Raw genomic sequence first — 23439 nt, forward strand, 5'->3', positions numbered from 1 at the left:
TAATTGCTGCTGTACCTGGAAAGAACCCAGATCTTGTACTATAGTATGCAATGGAACATCAACCTAGAAAACCAGCTCCTTTCCTTTCTTGGGATAACTGGGGCTTATAATCAAGACTGGGACTTTTAATCATTCCCAGGATAGCTGTAAAAACATTATCATAGTTCAAAATGAATGCAAAAGAATCCTTCTTGTCTGGATACCTCTGACACATTCTGTAATTGTAACTGATTCAACACTGAGAAAAACAGAGTTTATTAGAAACAAATGACAAAAGCCTCATGAGATGTAAGCAAGTGCTTGAGCATATGAAAAAAAAAGCAAGATTTCTGGATTATGCCCATGGTCAAAAACATTTATTTGCCCAGGTATTTATTTAGCTTGACTGAATTGTTGCTGTTGGATATGAGCCCAGCCCTTGCCGGACTTGCTAATTTGTTGTTTGTTTCAACAACATTTTTAGAAGGTTATATTAATTTATAATGTAGTTTTATGCATGGTTTTTAATATATTGCACCCTTCCTTGAAACTGAATTTAGTGAAGAGTGGTCTATAAGTGCCTTAAATAAAATAATGAATGAATGAATGTAGAACAACTGCCTCATGAGACAACATACCTGAACCTCCAGGTTTACCGGTCACCGTGTTTGGTGGCAAAGGTTTTCTTCGCATTGGTGTAGGCTTGGCAGGAGCTAAGGGAGGTCGCGGAGAGTCAGGTGGTGTAGCTACTGTATAACGTTACAAGACACCACTGTTAACGGAGGAACCGCACACCACGTAATCAGAAAGAGAAAAATGGCTAATAGCTACACTTCTCAAGCAAAATTTTAAGGCATGAGCTTCAGCGATAAGAACTGCAAAAGAACACAAAACACAAGACAGGGAATAGCTGAAAGGAGTTATTTTGAGCTTTTACATTTCTTGCATGAAAATATGCATGCTTCCAGCATCAGACCAAAACAACAGCACAGCAAGGCAGCTAAGCTAGTTCATAAAAATGTATGCCTCCTGTTCAGTTGAGAACCCTTCTTTCATGAACTTACATCGATAGAAAACAGAATCAAGTGGCGTTGACAAGCCAGTTAGGTCAAGGTGAGCACAACACCCATTGGTTTCTTGCAATAAGGCTATTGCCACTGATGCAAAAATATGGGATTTGGGCACTAATATAACACTGGTATTGGTCAAAGGAATAGAATCCGACATCCCTGATCTCTCCTAAAACTAGAGGGGGAAACATTAGAGCAGAACCCACAGCTCTTCCCACATCAAGTTCAGATGATGGCCCTAGTGGGAGAGCAGTGATCTTCAGAAATCCACTGTGAATTTATGAGAATCATAGAATTGCGGAGTTGGAAGGGATCCTGCCAAAAGCATTTGACCCATCCATGTGTTGGCCAGTGAAGGGAGGAAGGCTTGACACACAGCTCTTAAAAAGTAAGTTGACCATGCTAACACAGGGTATATTCCTAGGTTTGGAATGTAAGGGCTCTCTAGATACAATGCAGGTGGACTGTATAATATTAGCTGGATATACTCCGATTTCAGAACTATTATAATGGATACTACAAAAAGTCAGTTGATGGATAATTTAATTCCATTTGTGCTCCAGGTGCCTATCAGTTAAATGTTGCAATTGTTATCTTATTTAACTTGGTGTCAAGACTGCAGTAACCAGCCCTTTTATAGATGGGTAGCCGTGTTGGTCTGCCATAGTCGAAATAGAAAAATTCCTTCCTGTAGCACCTTAAAGACCAACTAAGTTAGTTCTTGGTATAAGCTTTCGTGTGTATCTGAAGAAGTGTGCTTGCACACGAAAGCTTATACCAAGAACTAACTTAGTTGGTCTTTAAGGTGCTACAGGAAGGAATTTTTCTATTTCAGCCCTTTTATGTTCACGTAAATTAAAGCCCACTGTCCTTTACAGGGTTAAAAGCATTCTGTAGTTTATATTTTTAAAGCTTTTATTTCCATGCATTCTTTCCAAGATTTAATTAATGCTAGATAGAATTTGAAGGGAGAAGCTTTCAAAAACACCATTATAACAAGCTCATGCATAGCTTCAGAGAGGTTGTAGTACGTGAATTGAAGGCCAGCAAACAGAGATGTCAAAGCAGCACTGAGCAGTATGGACTACTGTGATGAATGCAAATTATTATCATGTATACATTCTTTTCGACAGGAGCACACACATTCCCAAGATGACTATCAAACACCCCCCTAAATAGAAAGTAATTTAAACTTCAGTTGTGTACATACTTACTGGAAAGCAAGTTCCATTGGGACTCAGTGGGGTTTGCTTTCAGGTTATCAAGTTTAAGACTGGGCGGTTAATTTATTAACTGAATTTTTCTACTCGCTAAAAGTGCCTTCAGTGCTAAAAACAGTGAGCAGCATTCCATTTGTGGAATGGGGATTCCTTGCCTCCTCATTTCCTCTCCTGCTCCTGGCATCTCTTAGAACAGGCATAGGCAAACTCCAACCCTCCAAATGTTTTGAGACTACAATTCCCATCACACCGACCACTGGTCCTGTTAGCCAGGGATGATGGGAGTTGTAGTTCCAAAACATCTGGAGGGCTGGAGTTTGCCTATGCCTGTCTTAGAAAGTAGCTCCTACAGACTGGACATGAAAACATCTGTCAGTTCCAGTTGCTCTCATTCTCTCATTCTTCAGTTTTTCATCAGTTTGTGAATTTTTAAAAAAAATTAATAAAAAAGGTATCACTTTTGCAAGCAATTTCCCCTAATTTAATGTATTTCATGTCATTTTTGTTTGTGGAATGCTCTCTCCAGGGAGGTTTGTCTGGCACCTTCATTATATATCTTTAGGTGCCAGGCAAAAACATTCCCTTCAATCAGGCCTTTTAAATAAAATACAGCCTTTTAAATATGTTTGTGGGAGAGATGGTTATTGTTTTGTTGTTTTCACCTTGTATTTCAATCTTGTGAACAGCCCTGAGATCCTATAATGAAGTGATGTATGTAAGACTAATACATAAATAAAATTAATTAAATACTGTAATTTCCCCTGTTTTTTAAGTTTAAAATTGGAGGTCATCTTATACATGGAATGTTGCAATTAATTATTTCTTAATTTGGGGCTCAAAAAATAGGGGTCATCTTATACAAGGGGCGTCTTATACACAGGAAAATACGGTACTTATCCATTTTTATGCACTTTTATGCACCCAATTTACCAATTTTTGTACAACTATGCTGGCTGTTTAGCCATAATAATAAACATTCATTCATTTTTGTACATATTATTTGGTTGCAGAACCACATCAGAAATTTCAGAAAAGTGCAAAATTCAAAGGAATTCAGTATTTTGATTTTGGAACCTGTGGAGGCAGGTTCACATTAAGATCCTAAACAAACCAAATGGTCTTTCCCACCCCTACTGGGGATTGGAGGAATCTCTGACGAAACCTGGGCGGCAGGAGCAAGAAAAATAGCCAGGAACCCGAGATTGCCTTTTATACAAGCAAAAGTGTCCTCCATTTGCTTAAGTTCTCAAATAAATCCAAGACAAAATGCATTTTTGCATCGTTGGAAATGTATCATTTAAATATGCTTAATGCACAGTATAATGTGTAGGATAACAGTGACACTTCAAGCTTTGAAGACAGAGACTTTTTATTAATTCATCCATGGAATAGTTACAACATATTTCATTTCCTTGTCCTGTGCTCTCTTCATAGAGTGACTGGACAAGGTGTGTTTATGTCATTTTCTAGTATTGGGTCTCCAGTTAAAAATTTAGTAGGAATCTGTATGCACTTTGATTTGTACTCATTCCCTCCTGAAGGCTTCAGTGGGATAAAAAGGGTGATAATCCAATGCCCCCAACTTTAGGACCCAGATACTCTTCTCAGCTAATGAGTGCCAAATGGGAAATTATTTCCAGCAAATGTTGCTGGGCATGGTAATAGAAGATTATTTACTTACCAGGGTCTGGTTTTTTTCTTGCGACTGAGGAATGCACTGATGTGTTTGAACCCGTACTAGAGCTTGTACTAAGAAGCCTAGCAGCATCCTGGTCTATTAGTTTGTCGCCTGTGAAATAACATTAAAAAATGCATATGTCATATTGCACATGTTCAAAGAAACACAAGGGATTTCCTCCAGACATTTGGTGAAATGCCCAAGGTCAGTGGATCTGGTCAATAATCCAATGACCATACTACACATTCATTCCTGTAAATCCATAATTTTAATAATTTAAGAGGTGGGTGTAGGACTTTTAACAATTTCTACATTTGGCCTTCGCTGTTAAACCCTCACATGAAAATCCAGATTATAGGAAATATTTAATTCATTTATAGACATTGTCCAGATGAAATATTGGGGGGGGGGATTCAAACACATGGCTTATCACTATTTTAATACCCTTTATGAACATTAGAGATTTCTTACAAAAACTGTATGGTCCCTACAAGAGTTGACTAAGGCTTTCCCATGTTTGAATAGCTGACTTCCTCCAAAGTCCATGAAAATAAAATTGTCATGTCTATTACACTTACGAATTTGTCTTCTCTTGGCCTACCACTTAATAACCACATTGCTTCTGAATGATCCAATTCTTTGATGCCTCAACCAACATAAGCAGCCTCATGTGATTGCGTATTTGATTTGTTGTTTGGAAAATGTTTTGTGGTAAAATACTCTTTGAATTGGCAAGGGTTATTAATGAATGGCAGCAGTACATAAAAAGTCTACATAAAGGTCACTACCCAAATTGTTAAGCAGAAACAGTTACTACATTTCAGAGATTGGAATAATTTACTGAACACAGTTTGAAAGAAACTGTAAAACTCAAACTTGACCTACATAACACAGATTATCTTTATTAGTTCACCATATAATGTGCAGAATCCAATGTTGTGCATGGAGTTTTCCACTTGCACAGCAGAACGTCTTCTTTCCTCCCCGCCCCACTTATCATCAGCCCTGCACATCCTCAGAATCTGCTTCTGACAGTCCTCCACTCAAGTAGATTTTGGGAGTGCGCAGGTGACTGTAGTGGGGATCAGGACCAATACATTCCATCATCCAGTTTAATCCAAAACAATGCACTTGGAGATTATTGCTACACCTCCATAACCTAAACACATCATTTCAAAATAATTTAAATCCAACTTTCTCTAAGGTATGTGTGTTTAGGATTCCAGCTAATACACTACCCTTTTAGCTGCATAAACATCATGCAAATATTAATTATATCACCTTTCTACCTTCCTTTTCAGTTGTTTTGTAGGCAGTTCAATATGAAAGCCCAGACAGGGCTACATACAGAAATATGCAAAACACAATGGAATCCTAAGGATCTTTACTCTGAAGTAAATTACACTGAATTCAGTGGAGCTTAGTCCCAGGTAAGTGTACATACAATTGAAGTGCTAATTGTCTTTCAAAAGAAATGAAATATGCAACTGATAAATAATTTGTTGCTCATATTGGGCACAAACAATATTTATATTTAAACCTTAACAATAATAACCATTATAATGAAAACCTCTGTTACCTATTGGTACTTTATCCCACGTCAAGCCTCCAGATGTTCTTGTTCTGCCAGGGGCTGGTGTTGTTTTACCAACAACTGAAAAGAAATTGCAAAGAAAAGTAAAATCAATAGAAGGTAATGATACATTTATTTCCACTGCTGACTATTTCTAGGCAGAGAAGGGAGCTGAGGTTATGGTTTTATGGCTGTTAGTTTCCCGTTTTTGTAAAAATCTGAAAATGTAAAAATAAAACTTATCAGAAAATATCAGAAAGGTAAATACTTATCATACATGTGTGTTCCTCCTCTGTCAGAATCCATGAGTGGGTGTTTCTTAAACTTCTTCCAGCAAAGAAGTTCTTTGACGCCTAGTCTCCGCCTACCCTCTCTGCGCGAAAGCCTTCTGCGCAGGGAGGGTGTGGGCAACGGAGGACCCCTACTCTCCCCGCTGGTCCCAGGCAAGGAGTCATGGGACCGCCTCGCCACTTCCCCCACCTGCCCCCCTTCTCCACTGGTGCTACGCTGATTCTCTTCCCCAGAAGATGGGCTCCTCCTCCTAATCCCTGGACGCTCTCTGGAATCCCTCTGGCTTTTGTGCTCCCCCTCCATTACTGATTGCAGTTCCCTGACATCCACCCCCTCCTCAGGACCCCCCTTACCCCCGGCACAATCTTCCGATACCTCCTCCTCTCTCTCTTCGACCGACGATGCGGGGAACCCCCTGAAAGAAAGTTTGCACCCAGCCAGGGAGATAGGCACCTGCTTACGCACGAGCAACCCCTAGAACCATTACAGCAATCCGTGAGTCCCTGACGTTGCTTGTGCGCAGCCCAGGGGAGGCAGCACGATGAGCCAGACAGGACCAGCCGGAGAGACAGAGCAAGAAGCCATGGTGCGAGGTCTGGTCGAGAGGAATCGAGACCTGGAGGCACATGTCGCTACCCTGTCAGCGCGGCTGGAGGAGAGGCGGGCTCAGGATGCGCAGGTCAGAGCCACCCCGATAGGGAGGAAGGTCCCCGGGCTGGTAAATAAGTTTGGAGGAAAGCCCCAAGACTACAATGCTTTCCGAACGGAAATTCAATATGCTTTGGAATTTCAGAAAAATGACTTTGCTGATGATGGGGAGAGGGTGGCGTACATTATTGGACATCTGCAGGATGGGGCACGCGAATGGATCAGGCCCTTGATGGCAACGGGGAATGATGCATTAAAAGATCTTAAAAAATTCTACCAGGCAATGGACGCAATGTTCTCCAGCGAGGTGGAGCAAAGTGTGACACGGAGGGAGCTGCTGGGGTGCAAGCAGGGGAGCCTGTCCGTCAGAAGCTACTGGTCGCGTTTTGCGATGCTAGTGCACAAGCTCGGGTGGGACCTGGGCTCTGAACCAGTACAAACGCTGTTTGAGGCAGGTTTGGATCCCGAAGTGAAAGACGAGTTGTCCAGAGCGCCTCGCCCGCGGTCGATAGATGAGCTCACAAAGACTGTGCTTGCGATTGGTGTACGCCAGGAAGCGCGGGCTCAGGAAAAGCGGGAGATAAGGGGGGAGCGTTTCCATGGCAACCGCATTCCTGAGATGCCGAGGGAGCCTTCCCAGGCGGCAGAGCCAATGGAAATTGATGGAGCGCACGCGCGCGAAGTTTCAAACGCTAGTGAAGGCCGGAAAAAGGAAGGGAAGGAGTGGAAAACTACCAAGAAGTGTTTCCTCTTTCAGCGGCCAGGACATTTTGCAAAGTTCTGTCCCCAACGAAGGGCCTGGCAAGGCATGATGGGGACAGCAGGCCACGACGAGAAGGACGAGAAAGCCTGGCTGCCGACCAGCAGGGGCAGCAGCCAGGCCAGCAACCAATAGAAGTGCCCCGGCCTCCAAGGCAGCTATAGCCATTGAAGTGGTGCTAGAACTCCCAAATGGGCACCCAGTCAAGGTGAATGGGCTGTTGGATTCTGGCAGCTTGTGTAATTTCTTCAGTAGAGACTTCGCTCTGGAGCACCAGCTCCACCTGTTGCCACTAGATTTCCCCTTGCAGGTGACCACCATTGATGGCAGGGAACTACTGGGAGGGGAAGTGACACACCAGACATCGCCAATGCGGATGAGTGTTTCCAGGCACAGAGAAACCATGGCCTTTCATGTGGCCACGCTGGCGGGACCCCCAATAATACTAGGAATGAGCTGGCTGGCACTACATGACCCAGTGGTGTCATGGCATCAGCGGTCGCTCACCTTTGGGTCAGCTTACTGTTTAGAACATTGCCTGGGAGGAAAGGAACCAAGAATGACTGTGGCCAGGGTGGCTGGGGTGGCCCTGGAGGAAAAGGGATGGGTGCCACCGCAATATGCAGATTTGAAGGAGGTCTTCAGTGAGAGAGAGAGGCGGATAGACTGCCCCCCCACAGACCATATGACTGCCAAATCAACCTGCTTCCAGGGGCCCAGTTACCGGTGGGTAAGCTGTATGCCATGTCCGACTGGGAGATGGAGGAGTTGAGGCAGTTTATTGACAAGAACTTGAAAAGGGGCTTCATAAGGGAATCGAAGGCGGTGGGGGGGAGTCCAGTGTTCTTTGTGGACAAAAAAATCAACCAATCAGCCCAGACTTGTGGTGGACTACCGCCGTTTGAATTTGGTGTCAAAACCCGTGACTTTCCCAATGCCCAGAATTGACGATATTCTGACACATGTGAGGCAGGGAAAGATTTTTACCAAGCTGGACCTAAGGGGGGCATACAATCTGATTAGAATACGGGAGGGGGACGAATGGAAAACGACCATGTTCACCCACCTGGGGGCTTTTGAGTATTTAGTTATGCCATTTGGATTACAATCGGGATCCGCCTGCTTTCAATCCTTCATGCACCATGTGTTGGGGCCACTGCTGTACAATAATTGCGTGGCCTTTTTGGATGACGTCTTAATCTATTCGGAGAACGAAGCGCAACACGTCAAGGACGTCAGGGAGGTGCTACAGAGATTGAAGAAGCATCAGTTGTGGGTCAAGCTGGAAAAATGCCAATTCCACGCCCGGGAGGTCGAGTTCCTAGGATACAGGTTGTCAGACAAGGGACTGGCCATGGACCCAGGCAAGGTGAAGGCAGTGCTGGAATGGAAGGCCCCCGAAAACCGAAAGGATGTGCAGAGGTTCCTAGGCTTCAGCAACTTCTACAGGAAGTTCATAAGGAACTTCGCCCACTTGACAGCAGCCATTACGGATTGTCTTAGTAGCAAAAGGAAGTTTGCATGGACAGAGGATGCGCAGCAATCCTTTGAGAAATTGAAGAAGGCGTTCGCCTCGGAAGAGCAGCTCCTGCACGTGGATCCGGAGAAGCTCATGAGACTGGAGATGGACGCGTCCGACCGCGCGATTGGAGCAGTATTCTTGCAACCCGGGTCCAAGGAGAGCTGGAGACCGTGTGCCTTTTTCTCCAGGAAGCTGAGCAAGTCGGAGCAAAACTACATGGTGTATGACTGAGAACTGCTTGCCATTTACTCGGCATTTCGTCAATGGAGACACCTCTTGATAAGGGCGTGGCACAAGATCCAGGTCCGAACTGACCACAAGAACCTGGAATACTGGCGGACCGTGCAAGTGCTTAACCAGAGACAGATCCGATGGTCCCAGGAGTTTGCCAAGTTTTTCTTCGAGATACAATACGTGCCGGGAGGGGAAAATGTTAGGGCGGATGCACTCTCCAGGAAACCGGAATACATGGAGGGGGAAGGGCCTCCGGAGGCCAGGCACATGTTCCCCGAGGACCGGTGGGTGTGTGGGGGAGCGTTGGTAGGTAAACGAGAGCTAGCAGGGCTCACCCGAGACGATGAGTTTGCTCAGACTAAAATCAGGGAGCTCAGAGGTGGAAAGGAAGACAATGGGGGGTTTGAGGAAAAGGAAGGGCTACTGTACTACAAGGGGGCGCTGTATGTACCAGGAGAGACGTTGAGGGGCAAAATACTGAGGCAGCTCCATGACAATCCAACAGCTGGGCACTTTGGACAGCACAAGACCATGCTACTAGTCACCAGGCAATTCTGGTGGCCAAAGGTGAGGGAGGACGTATGAGAATATGTACGAGGGTGCGACCTGTGCCAGAGGGCAAAGGGGGAAAGGACTGCCCCCGCAGGGTTACTGGAACCCTTAGCAACACCGGAAAGGCCCTGGGAGGTGGTGTCCATTGATTTTATGACAGATCTGCCCAAGTCAAGGGGAAAGACAGCGGTCATGGTAGTGGTCGATCTGCTGACTAAAATGTGCCATTTCGTAGCATGTTCGCATGCAGTGTCGGCAGAGGAGACAGCCAGGCTGTTTGTGGACCACATTTTCAGGCTGCATGGCACCCCATTGAGGGTAATCTCAGATCGCGGAAAACAATTTACTTCCTGGTTCTGGCAGAGGCTCATGAGCTTGCTGCAGGTCGAGGTGAGCTTCTCGACAGCACGGCACCCAGAAACCAACGGGCAGGCCGAAAGAGCGAACGGTATACTCCAGCAGTACCTACGCTGCTATGTCAGCGAGAGGCAGAACGATTGGGTAGAGAAATTGGCATTGGCTGAATTTGCGTACCACAACGATGAACACGTGTCCACGGGAATGAGCCCTTTCATGGCCAATTACGGGTGTAACCCCAGGGCCTTCCCAGGGAGGGGGGAGGAAGGATGGAGTGTACCTGCGGCCGAGCAATTTGCCGAAGAAATGGAGGCCTTACACCAGCAACTCGGGCTGAACTTGGAGAGGGCCAAGGAAGTTTACAAGAGGCAGGCAGACAGGCACTGTTGGGAGGGGGATGCCATACGGGTGGGAGACCGGGTGTGGTTGTCGTCCCAAGGGTTGCCCCTAAAGGGAGGTGCAAGAAGTTGCAGCCTAGGCGACTGGGGCCCTTTGAGGTAATACAGCTGGTCAACCCAGTGGCATTCAAACTCAAGTTGCCCGACAGCATGAAGATACATCCGGTGTTCCATAGGTCCCTACTTTCACAGTACAGGGAGGGGCGGGAATTCCCAGGAAGGGAGGGAGGGGTTACCACCCACCCGCGGGTAGAGGAGAGGGAACTGTAACGAAGCTACAGAAATACTCGATTCGAGGTGGTGGGGTCACCAGGTAGAGTACTCGGTAGCCTGGGAGGGAGAACCCAGGTCAGAAAACACTTGGGTCCCTGCTGAATCAATCACGGACGGCTATCTGGTGGAAGGGTTTCATGGTTTGTTCCCGGGTAGACCTAAACCATTAGCTAGATTCTGGGAGGAAGAATTCGGAACCACAGACGACGAAGGGGACTTTGTGGGGTTTCCTGCCTCCGAGGAGGAGGAAGGGGAGGTGTCCGAGGGAGAAGAATCAAACTGGGAGGTTCGACCAGCTGGAAGAGATATGAGGGGATGGGAGGCTGGTTTTGAATCCTCAGAAGATGATGACAGTTCTTTCAGGGGGTTCCCCGCATCGTCGATCGAAGAGAGAGAGGAGGAGGTATCGGAAGACCGTGCCGGGGGTGAGGGGGGTCCTGAGGAGGGGGTGGATGTCAGGGAACTGCCATCAGTAATGGAGGGGGAGCGTAAAAGCCAGAGGGATTCCAGAGAGCGTCCAGGGATTGGGAGGAGCGGCCCATCTTCTGGGGAAGAGAATCAGCGTAGCACCAGTGGAGAAGCTTTTTCGGAAATAAACTTTAACATGTGCTTCCCTCAAAACTTAGGAAACAAAATTGCTGGTATGTGCTGGGATCCCTCACTGCTTAGAGATTGGGTTGTGAGTAACAATACGGATCTGTAAGCATTTGACCAACTTTTTTTAAAATCCAAAAAGCAATATATTACCGGGTCTGGTCTGTGACTTATCAGTCATCTTGGGTTTTGCAGTAGTGAAGTACACTTTATGAGGTGCTGTTAGAAGGAAAACAAAACTAGTTTAATTTCTAAGGATATGAAGTACAGTAAAGATAACATGCAGCGTAAGAGATGATCCAGGTACTGCAACTAAAGGCAAAATAGGAATCTGTTATGTTAAAAAAAGTCTAGCATTATCTAAAATCTGTTTTAGAGGATTATGCAAGCTTACAAAGCATTTATATAACCAAATCCACAATTTCAGAAATTTCAGCAATTATCCCAACATTTGACATTTGATTTAAAAAAACAAACAAACAAAAAACCCCTCAGGTGTTATCTCAAGACATTACTCACCCTACCAAGATAAATTCAGTGGTCTTCATCATAATTTTATATGATACATAAACGTTGGTACTATAATGTATCAGCTAAGGTATAGGTAAAATAATTCAAACCCCACTTTGGGAACTGGGGGGGGGGGGCACAACAGATCCACAGCCCAAACTCAAACCCATAGAATGGTTGAAGGGTTTGTTAGTTTTCATTTTTATTGTCAGCAATGGCTTTGTCCACTTTTATTTTATTGTCAGCATGCAGCCCCTAACAGATTATCTTTGAGGCCCCAAATTTGGGGATTGCAGCCTTCAGTAGAAAAATAGTTGCCACCCCTCTCCTAACCTGTCAGCTTGCTCTTAGAAGGTTGAGCATGTTGATGGAGGAAGAAGAGGGAAGAGTTATCTCTGTTACAATCAAATGTTTAAAAAGTAGTTTTCGGAGGGTTAAAATGTGCGTATTATTATAATGCAATGAATGGGAAATATATGGTAAACATTCAGGAGCTGCTTAGCAAACACTCAAAATACTGAATTAATTCAATTGAAACAGCATCAAATAAACAAGATTACCAGTTTTCAAATGTGGACTTTCAGTTGCTGTTACACCTCTGTAGGGTTTGGATGAGGCTAAAAAGAAAACATTTGAATTAGTGTACACGGTGTCTTCTTTAAATGGAATGCTATGGATTTCAAACAAAAAGTAGACCCTTTTTAAAATCAGCGCAGAAATTAAAATGCTCGTTGCTGGAAATCTGGTAGGAAGGCATTATTTATTTTTATTCATTTAACAACATATTTATACTGCTTGATTGTAAGAAAACCTTTAAGCCGTTTACAAAGGCATGCATTCATAGATGATGGGAATTTTGAGACCAGGAGAAAATTCAGCATTAACAGACTGAGATTGAGAAACAGAATGATGAGGTAGTGTTTTGATGACAATCAAGGCTAATGCATGAGGTGGTTGTTTCTAAATGGAACAGCAAAGAAGCTGGCCTGGAAGCAATTTAAGACATAAATCAAGCAAGTTAACATTGTTTCCCCTGCCCCAACCCCAGCATAAACCTGTAGGAAAGGTAAAGAAATAATTTCAGCCAAGGAAGAAAATATAAAATAAATATTACCCAAAGTATCTTTGGAGCCATCGAAAACATGAATGTGGAGGTTAATTGACCCCAGGTCCATTGCAATTGGTGCTACAGAGAACAACACAGGATTGCCAACTGAGATTAGGGCATAGCTTGTCTGAGTCACACATGAGATGAGAACAAGCATGAGTCTTTCTTTATTTTGTTTTAGAATAGTAAGACACAATATGTTATTTTCTTGCAGGAGAGACATATTACAAAGTAACATTTGATATTTTTATTAAGTCTGTAATTAGGTACATTGTATGTCTCCTGGGAAATGTTGGGAAAGATTGAGGGCACAAAGAGAAGGGGACGACAGAGGACGAGATGATTGGACAGTGTTCTCGAAGCTACCAATATGAGTTTGACCAAACTGTGGGAGGCAGTGGAAGACAGGAGTGCCTGGCGTGCTCTGGTCCATGGGGCCACGAAGAATCAGACATGACTAAACGACTAAACAACAACATGCCTCCTGGGCAGATACTAAGACTAAAGGACTAGCTATTTATATTAAGCCTACCTATGTCTCTCTGCCCACAGGTAGTGCTGTGGACTAAACCACTGAGCCTAGGGCTTTTGGAAGGTTGGCGGTTTGAATCCCCGCGATGGGCTGAGCTCCCACTGCTCTGTTCCTGCTCCTGCCCACCTAGCAGTTCGAAAGCATGTCAAAGTGCAAGTAGATAAATAGGTACCGCTCTGGCTGGAAGGTAAACGGTGTTTCTGTGTGCTGCTCTGGTTTCGCCAGAAGCGGCTTAGTCATGCTGGCCACATGACCCGGAAAAATTGTCTGCGGACAAATGCCAGCTCCCTCAGCCAGTAAACGTCCTACCTGTGCCCCAACCTCCTACCATATTTACTCCATAAAGCCCCACCATGCTAGATGGAGGTGGGATCACACCCTGAATATGTTTCTCTTAAAGAACCCAAAGCTAAATCAATATAAAAAGACGTAATTAATAATCCACTCCAACAAATAAACAAAGTTAAAATGTGTACTAATACTTGGGATCCTGCTAAAACTTTAAAAAGATGGTGTTATGTAAGTTCATATGTGGATTTAGCCAGCTGCAAAGTTTTAAAAAGTCACTTTATGTTAAGTTATCTCATGTGGGATCCTTCTGCCTGTCTCCTCTCATGGAAGGAGACAACACAGGGATCCAACTGGCCCTTTGCTACTCTGTCAGTATTTCCCAAGGAGCGAGGCAGAGAGAGGGAAGGCCAGCCCTCTCCCTACCACTGTTTTCTGACATTACTTTTTTTGAACAGAGAACAAACACAGCAATGGATACTGAAGCAACATATACAATGATAAAACTGAAATCTCCATCTGTTTTGGATTCTAGGAGCAGACCAGTGGCAGACTTACACCTAGTTTTTTTGGGGGTTGTTGTTGTTTTAATTCAGCCTTCAGTCTATTTCTATAACAATTCACAATATATTGAAAAAAGATGCGACTAATATACTCCAAGATATCACATGTGCTAAGTCTAAAAGCACGATGACACCATTTTAAAAGTCTGCTAAAATCCTACCTATCCTGAATGTTACAAAGAATGCAATTACCAGGTTTTGTCTGGGGTACTTCTGGTTTGCCAGATGTTTTGGGTTTAGGAGGAATAAACCGTGTTTCTTTTGGAGCTGGAAAAAAGGAGTAGGATTGTTATTATAGTCTTTAGAATTCAGATTCATGCCATGTTTAGCTCAAGTGAGAGTACATGCCTTAAAAGCATTAAGCAAAAAAACAATGATTCCATGTGTTTCTGACAGCTGATGAAAAAAGACTTTGAAAATTAGAAGAGTGTGATGATATAAAGAGTGATACAAAATAAATGATAATGAAGAATGGTCAAGCTCTGTAGAAAACAATATTGCAGGTCTGAAAGACAGAAAACAGGATGTCCACAGCAGTGGTGTATTGGAGCAGGAACATGAGGGAGCGCAGCTCTGGAACATTTTTTGACAACAGGAGTGATTATGCCATCTGTTGGGGTGGTATTGGCCATTGATGTAAGCTCTGGGGTTGGACAACATAAGAAGAGCACTGTATAATCAACCCAAAGGCCCATCTAGTCCAGCATCCTGTTCTCACAGTGGCCAACCTATGGGAAACCCACAAGGAGGACGTGAGTTTAATGGGACTTTCCCTACTTGTCTCCCCCAGAAACTGATACTGGAGGTAGTACAAAGCCATCACAACTAGCAGCCATAATTTGACAGCCACATCCTCCATGAATTGTCCCCAAATCACCCAGGTTGGTGGCTATCATTACATCTTGTACTAGCAAAGTGCAAAGTGTAACTATGTGATGTGTTTGTCTGTTCTGATAATTCCAATATGGATTACCCCAGGTTCTACTATTATGAGAGGAGGGGAAAATATATTTATGTACCTTCACTGTGGCTATTTTTGTACACCTCTAGCAGGGATTGCCTGGCATATGATCCTTTTTTGGGGAAGGCTAGGCACAGACAGTCACCCAGTGAATTTCTTGGGTTGACCAAGTATGCAAACATACATCTTTCCCTAGCCATGTCCAATATGCCATCTACTATATTATCCTATGCTAGCTCATGCATTTCTTACTCTTCCCGGGGGTGTGGCTATGGACTCTCTTTGGGGGTGTGGCTTTGAGAGCTGTCACAATGAGTTTGTGCATTTCAAATTTACCATTATACCACTGGTCAACATGGTGTTTTCAGCTCCTGGGAAACCAGTTCTGAGGTAGCTATGAGAGATTACAGCAACATATATGGAGAAGCAGAAAATAAAATAATGGGACGTCACAACACAAAATAATGACACAAATTGTTCTTTTTGCTGAAGAGGTAAGAAACAGAGCATTAGTTTCAATGCGGAAGTTTTTACCCATAGTTGCCTTTTGTCGTTCAGATGATATGGTAGGTTTGATTATAAGTGGTTGTGGGGTTGTTCGGTGTACTGCTGTTGGAAGGAAAAAGTGAACATCTTTACAAAGCTGAAATAAAGGAAATATAAAAGATAGGATGTACAAATCAAAACAACACTGAGAATAGGAGCAGCTTCCCATATAGCGCAAGAAGTTACCACTACCTTGCAGTCCCAAGTGAGACCAGCTATTTGCACACACAACTGCAAAGATGCATTTAACATTATGTTCAGTCAGGGTAAGTTTCGTACAAGAATAAGGTTGAAAAATGAAAAGCACACTGAAATGGAAACAATTGCTTTGAAAATTTTATTTGATATAATTTCTCTTCTAACTTAAGTGATCTCCAACATTATAGATAGATGACAAAGGGTGATTATTGAAGTATCTACAAACATTTTAACGCATGAAGCTTTACACATAGCAGTTTGAAGGAGTTTACAAAGTAGATTGCTGTGGGATCTGGGGACTGATAAGAAAAGGTAACACTCCATTGCATCCACACAATCCCTTACTGAGGGAGCTCTGTGGATTGTGTCCTTCGAATTGTCACAAATGGGGTATAGTCAACTAATTATAACTCAGAGTGGACTCATTGAAATTAATGATGGCTAATGACTACCCGTTAATTTCAATGGCTCTGAGTAAAGGTGAGCTGAATGCAACCCATAGATTCCACACACAAGCTGTGTGATTGTTCAGAACGCGTGGGCACAAATAAGTGTAGAAAGTCAACAATATTAACAGCAACGGCTCACTAGCTGCATATTGTGTTCCAAACAGTATCTTAGCTAACTGGGTATGGTGAAAAGGATGCTGATAACAGCAAAGGCTTTAATTCACCACTGCAGCTCCTTCCAGTCCCTACAAATGTTCTGCCGCTTATATTTATGTCTTTATTGTTAGTTTCAGTAACAAAATAAATACGTAACAATTAAGATACCCTTTCAAGAAGAAGAAAGCTCTGACTATCCATGATAATACCCCTGACATTTCTGTTTTCTCAGGTTGGGATATTTTGCTAAATCTGGCAACCATATAATAGTTTCCACAGAAAACAAGGGCCATGGTATCGTATTTTCCCCTTATGAGTATAGCTGCTCAGGAATAACCAGGAGGAATTTGGCTATTTTTCCTCTAAAAATACAGAAAGCGAGGTTTGGCTAACAATATAATTATATGAATGTATAGAATTACAAAAGTGACTCAATTACCAGGTTTGGTCTCTAGCATTCTTGGCCTGGTAGTTGGTTTTGATTTATTAGGAATGAACTGTTCTACTGTTGAAGCTGAAATAGAAGAGAGAGAGAAAATGTAAACCTGGATTATAACCCGCAAGAACATATTTGTCTCATAGCCTGAAGGAAGCTAAGAATGTGAAAGCAAAAATGCAGAAGCCAACTAGGAAGGAGGACCAAAAGGGAAGACAAGAGGAGGAGGAGGATGAACTTCTGAATAACAAATATTCTTTCAGGTAGTACCGGTATTCCCTGTGCAGGGAGGAGAGAAGCAGACAACAACAACAAAATACAAAAAACCAAAATTAAGAAAACTCAACCATCCAGAGGATGATGAACCTGATATTTTCATTTGTGCTGAGATCTCTGTGAGAACAGAGATATCAAACCTTCCCAATGCTTACCCTGCCTGCCTGAAATGTAAGACCCAATAAGCCCCTTGGGAAGAATAGCAATGCTTTGTCTCTGCAACAAAATTCATACACGTGCCCCATTAATTTCGTGCCACAGCATGTTTGTACGCATAAGCGAATGCAGATCAGTTTGATGGTGCTGTGTATTTATGTTTCATGCCCAAATTACCAGCATCAATTTAGTCATGATTTCCTTCTTTGTACTCCAGACTAGGTACACATACCCAACACCATGTCTCTTCACTTCATGTACCTGATGAAGTAGGGTTTTACATTATGATAAACTACTCAGGGTGCATAGGAGAAAGAACAGTGTATGCACTCAGCCAGACCTTTACTTGACATTTTCACAGCAACAGTAGTGGCAAGACTCACTACTTATGAAATTGAACAGAAGCAATGGTTCCTTGTCAGAGGAACTGCTGTAGTAAAATGTCAGTGGTTTGTTTGCATGTGAGATTTCCCTTCTCCCTGTCACCTATGTATATATATTGCTTTAGGCTTCAGCTTTACAGCGTAATCCTGTGTGTCAGAAGTATCATTTAGTTCAATGATACTTATTTCGAAGCCAAGGCTGCAATCCTATATATGATAAGCTCAATGGATCCTACTTCCAGGTAAGGGTGCACTATAATTGTAGCCTCAGTCTCGTATGGTGCCATAATTTGCTGTTTTGCAGTCTGTTCTAAATATCCCTATAAAGTATACCACATCCAAGTAAGGCAAATTGTATTCTTGTTCAAGGTAAATCATGATAACGTGTTGTTGTTTTTTAAGCAATGGAGGAACTTTCATACAGAAATGGTGTTGAACAAAATTAATCTTGATGTCTCAAAGACTGAGAATAAGCAGAAATGCCGTCGACTTAATAATTTCTTCATGTGAGGTTCAACAATTATTGTGTGTTTTGTATCAAACGGCAGTTGAGTAAATGGAAAGAGAGGCTAGTTACTAGCTGCAGTACTAAGATGCAAGGTTCTTCAGGGAATGCCTTTGCCTGAAAGAATTATGAGAAAAAAACATGACTGTGAGTAAATAATAGGATTACCCGGCACTGCCTTTGCCTTTTCAGGAACATGAGGTATGATGGTGGTGGCAGGACCTTGAGAGAATGGAATAATTTCTGCTAGGGAAAAAATTGAGACACATCGTGAGAGAACTGGAGAAGATTAATACAACTATTTATTTTACATTAGTGCGTGTGCCCAGATCGTTCTAAAGAGCTGAAAGCTGTAAGATAGCAGAATTTTCTCGACTGAGACTTTTATTATGTTTCTTAAACTGTAGTTTGAAAGGAAAAAGCTACATATTTATATAAAAAAGATTTTGGTGTGCTGAAGAAGAAATGCCCTTGATTTATATTAGGGTCGAAGTATAGTTGGGATTCGGCAATAGGCTGGATTGCATGATATGGCCCCATCACTTCCCTAGGCGACACTGCGGAGAGTACTGATGCAAATAACTTATTTAGGCTGCAATGCTATGCTCACTAACCCAGGTGTAAGCCCCACTGAACAGAATGGTACTTCTGAGCAGAAAACCATTTGTTTTCTTTGCTATTTGACTGTTTTCCTTGAGAATCCATTTAAAGCCGTTGCCATAAGCAGTGCCTAATGAAATGATTCTCTGATGGGAATCTTCTGCTGCCATGACTGGATAAGCTTTTGGCTAGGACCAGGGAGACCAGCATTCAAATCCACACTTACCCTTGAAGCTCACTGGGTGACTTGTTTGTGCCCATTCTAATTCGAGGTAGAGATTTTATCTGACCCTATTGACTGAGCCATAATGGTGCTTTTGAAATAGCCACTAAGCCTCTGAAATGATTGACCTTCCAGACTCCCTTTCAGCATCATTTGAACTATCCCAACTTTTTTTTCTAACTCCCTATCCTGAACAGCATTGGCTATTTGAGGAAATTTTGCATAAACATATATGTTGAGCTTGACAACTTTGCAGTCACTGTTTCCAAGGAGTTTGACATTTATCCTGCCTTAATGAATACCTGCTTTTTTACAACAATGAAATTAAAAGAAAGCTTTTCATATCATATTTTTTTTTTTTTAAATAATATTTATTAAAATTTTCAAAAAAAAAAAAAAAAGAAAATACAGAAAGCAAGAATTTACATATTTTCATATATCCTTATTTTCATATATCCGCTTTCTGGGACTCCCCCCTTCCCCCACCCCTACCATATTCCTTTTTCATATTGTTGGCTCCACAAGCTCTCAGTTCTAATTAAAAACTTAATTTGTTAAACCATTATTCGAATTTAAAATTTCTGCACTCCACATCAATACCCTTAATAAAACACAAAAAATTTCTTTCCCAAGGCCCACCCCATTTTCATTCCACAATTTCCCTTTTTTTAATAATAAAAACTCCCCACATAATAAAAGTATCAGAAATAAGAAATAAAGAGTATAATAGATAAGACAAAGCTAGTTCAAAAAAAGAAGTTAACAAGCCTTTGGATTATAGTTCTCCCCCCCTGTCCCCGGTTTAATTTCCCCCTGACCACCAAACCATGTTATCCGCCTGGGATTCTTACAATCCATAAATCACCTATTTCCCCCAACTCCTTGCTGGTTTTTTCTTTTCTTTTTTTTTTTTTTCCCTTTCATAAACATTTTTAGAACACTTAACTTCAGATCTGTAATAAAACTCCCCCCATTGTTCTTTCCAAATTGTAGTCCAGTTTCCTCTTGTTCCGCAGCTGAAACGTTCTAATTCAGAAGCTTAGTAAGTCTGCAGGGATTATTATTATTCAGGAACAAAAACTTGCGTTCAGTCCCTTCCTTTCTTCAATAGAAAATTCTATTGTCTCCTTTAGCTGAACACCCTGTAGACAAAATATTGTTTCCGTTTCGCAGCTTTCCCAGAAGATAACCAGTCCTGTAAAATTCCAATGGTGTTTTTTTTCACTTACAACCATCTTTGTAATGTCCCGAAACTCCTCTAGGGGGATTGTTATAACTTTGTCTTCTCTAGTCCAAAAGTCCGATTGTTATCCATATTTTCGCCATTTTGTATCCAAGTTTTAACAAATTGTAGCAAATTGTAACAAATTTAGCCAGCAAAGTTCTCATAATAAAATCCTCTCTGCTTTCCGACTTTGACAGCTACTTTGACAGCTGTCAAAATCTCCGACTCTTTTCACCAGGCTCTCTCTTCAATCACCCCGGTTCCCAGGGGGGGGGGGGTTACGTTTCTTCTCCCACAGTTCATCCTCCAGCACAGTTCTTATAATTCCCCATCGTGAAATTCTTAATTTTTATCAGCAATACAAATCTTTTTGGACCTTGGTTGCCCCGTCCTTGTCTTGAAAGGTTTACAATAGGGGGGGGGACTGACTTCCTTTTTGGATCCCCCCCCGCTCGTATCCAATTCAAAAAGAAATTCTTTTTTTCCTCCTTTTAAACCCAGTTTCCAAATTACTCACGGGTTGTTGTCTAAAAGTCCGAATTTTCAATAGAAGAAGTCAGCGCTCTCCGCCGGATGGCATGCGGCTGCGCTCGGCAGGGATAGCAGAGGACTCAAAGCACCACGCTTCTCCCCGGCACCCGATCCTTAGCCTTTAAAAAGGCTCCTTCACGAGTCGGGAGGGCGCTAGCGGTGCCAGCCGAGTCTCCATGTCCACGACCCTCGTGGCCGTGGTTTTTAAGGGTCCCCGCATCGCCGGTGCGGTAGGACCCAGCCCCTGCCGAGCAGACTCCCTCCGGAGCTCGGAGGGAGTCCGCCATTCGGCGATGGCGCCAACCCGGAAGTCTCAGCTTTTCATATCATATTCCATCTCCTAAACTGGATCATTTAAAATGTTCAGATGTAAAAGTTATTTACCAGGTCCAGTCTGTGGTGTGTCTGTGGTTGAAGAGATTTTAGATTTGGAAGGAACAGGCTGCATTTCCTTTCGAACTGAAAAAATAACCAGGAGTGTTATATTTTTTAATGTTTTCCTGGAACAGAAATTTGTGTGTCTGTACAACAAAGCTTGTGTCTCTCCTTCCACAGGCAAAGAAAATATATCTGGATAAAAAAAGAACACTGAATCTGATATATACACAAACTTTAAACAAAGAAAAGACAGCTTTGCTTTTAATAACATTAAGAAAGCAATAACAAAAAGAAAACAAACCTGATCCTGTTTGAAGAACATAAATTAGGACAAGAACTCAAGAATACATTAAAATTGGCGAGTTCCTCCTCTTAGGAAATCTCAGTCACTTGTTTGTATGCCAGTTGTTTCAGCCAATTGATCAGTAATTAAGTCTGCATAAATTTGCCCCTGAATAAAACTATATTTTGAAGGGGGGGAATCATATTTTGTTCTTAGAAGATATGTGAGTCATGGCATCTCTGATAGATGGCTGCCCTGCGTCTGATTAAAGCCTCCAGCGAAATGGAAAGACCACCAGCACTGAGATAAATGTTCTCATTGTTAAAACAATTCTTACCATAAATAATGATTTTTAATGAGAGCAAAAATTAGGATGGTTGCTTAATTATTTCTGCAAGTTGTTTTCTCCTAATGTGAGACAGTAAATTTGCTGTGGACTCTCTGGGCAGATCCACCATACATTGAAAGCATATCCAATGTGCATTTACTTATCCCAAAGAATCACATGAAGAGTTATTTGTTAAGGATGCTGCCAGAGCCTGCTCAGCCATTAGGAAGGATGAGCCCACTGCCTCAGGTGGCAGAAGCTGCTGAGGCAGCACCCCCTGTGCTTCCTGCCTGCCCAGCCCCCTCTGCTAGTAGTGCAGAAGCAGTGTCGCCACCATCACTGATTTCGGGAGAGATCATGTTCATTTAGGGTGAGATCTTGCCTGAAATCACATGAAATATTGTGGAGCACACAAAATCTTACCCCAAAGTAGTGCAATCTTGCCTGGAATTGACACTGATTGTGGCACCACGTCTTCCCCAGAGGCGGATGCAGCAAGGTGTGTGGTGGCAGCAGAGTGGGCAGTGTAGGCAGTGGCAGGTATGGTGGTGGAGGGAGTGGCAGCAGCGGCAGCAGTGGCAGGGCAAGGCCATAGGTGCTGCTAATTGTACTGTATTGGCCTGAATATAAACCTCACTTTTTTCCCACGTGAAAAGTTAAAGTGCGGCTTACATTCACGGGGCAAACAGAGCCAGGAGAGCGGCAAAGGTGTAGTCCCCGCCCTCTCCCCCAAGGCCAGGAGAGAGTGAGAAGGGAAAAGGCATCGCAGCACAGATTCCGCCCCCCCACCCCAGTATGCAGCCAGGAGCAGCGAGGAATGGAGCAGCTTATATTCAGGTATTTTTTCTTTTTTCTCTCTCCCCCCTCCAATTTTAAAGGTGTGGCTTATGTTTGGGTGCGGCTTATATTCAGGCCAATATGGTAACTCTGAGGAGGAAACTACAATTCCCAGGACTCTTTGGGTGAAATCATGTGCTCTAAATTTGTGTTTTCAATTCTACCTTATCCCAAAGAAACTGTAATTCCTGCCCTCTTTGCAAGCAGAATACTTAAACACACATCAGGAGCTCTTTAAAGCCCCTTTGAGGCATACAGCCACATGTGAGAGGGCGTTAACTCTGTAAAAGTAGGGTGTATGTGCCAGCTCCCATGTCCTCAACCACTCATCTTCCCCATCCCAACTTTCCCACATTGAGAATAAGTTCTGACAGGAGAGTTCTAAGGGTGTTCAAGCATCTCAAATAAATAAAACGCTTGAGTAGTTGCCCAAGATATCTCAGAAGATATATCCTTAACTTTGATACTGTAGGGAGCAGAAGATAGCACTGTACAAGGGACTTGTGTCGACAGGAACCATTTGTTCTCAACAGACAGGAGAGTTTCATTCTTAAAGCCAGGGCTTGATTCCCACCATTGTATTTTGATAGCTCTTGGTGCCTTAGCCTTCTTTTTGGAAAGTCAATTGCCTCAGAAAATAAACACTCTCATATGTCTAATGTATTGAAACAAATGCTTCTTTTTAAGGAGGATGCTCAAGAGCTGCCTTCTTCAGACTATTATATAGTGGAAAAAGTGACACTATTTATAATTCCAGTCTCCACAGAATGTAAATCAGCTCCACTGCATTTCAACATTATTTCAAACCTCACCAGGAA

The 23439-nt window shown here is 42.9% G+C and overlaps 1 protein-coding gene across 39 annotated transcripts in view; it reads right to left on the reverse strand.

Annotated features, from left to right (window-relative positions):
- The window catches only part of ABI3BP (ABI family member 3 binding protein), a 134025-nt gene that overhangs the window by 17051 nt on the left and 93535 nt on the right, over window positions 1-23439 (reverse strand). For 31 of the 39 annotated variants that reach the window (XM_081002597.1, XM_081002599.1, XM_081002612.1 and 28 more), the window contains 11 exons: window positions 21180-21254; window positions 18385-18462; window positions 16900-16974; window positions 15646-15720; window positions 14343-14417; window positions 12774-12845; window positions 12220-12276; window positions 11303-11368; window positions 5527-5601; window positions 3951-4058; window positions 618-728 (listed from right to left, as the gene is read on the reverse strand). In XM_081002597.1, coding sequence (XP_080858723.1) covers window positions 618-728; window positions 3951-4058; window positions 5527-5601; window positions 11303-11368; window positions 12220-12276; window positions 12774-12845; window positions 14343-14417; window positions 15646-15720; window positions 16900-16974; window positions 18385-18462; window positions 21180-21254 — 867 coding nt within the window. The remainder of the gene's footprint in view (window positions 1-617; window positions 729-3950; window positions 4059-5526; window positions 5602-11302; window positions 11369-12219; window positions 12277-12773; window positions 12846-14342; window positions 14418-15645; window positions 15721-16899; window positions 16975-18384; window positions 18463-21179; window positions 21255-23439) is intronic. The other 8 variants (XM_081002629.1, XM_081002606.1, XM_081002607.1 and 5 more) reach the window with 8 other exon arrangements.

The sequence above is a fragment of the Podarcis pityusensis genome (assembly GCF_964106645.2).
Source record: "Podarcis pityusensis genome assembly, chromosome: 4".
In the NCBI taxonomy this organism is placed as follows: Eukaryota; Metazoa; Chordata; class Lepidosauria; order Squamata; family Lacertidae; genus Podarcis; species Podarcis pityusensis.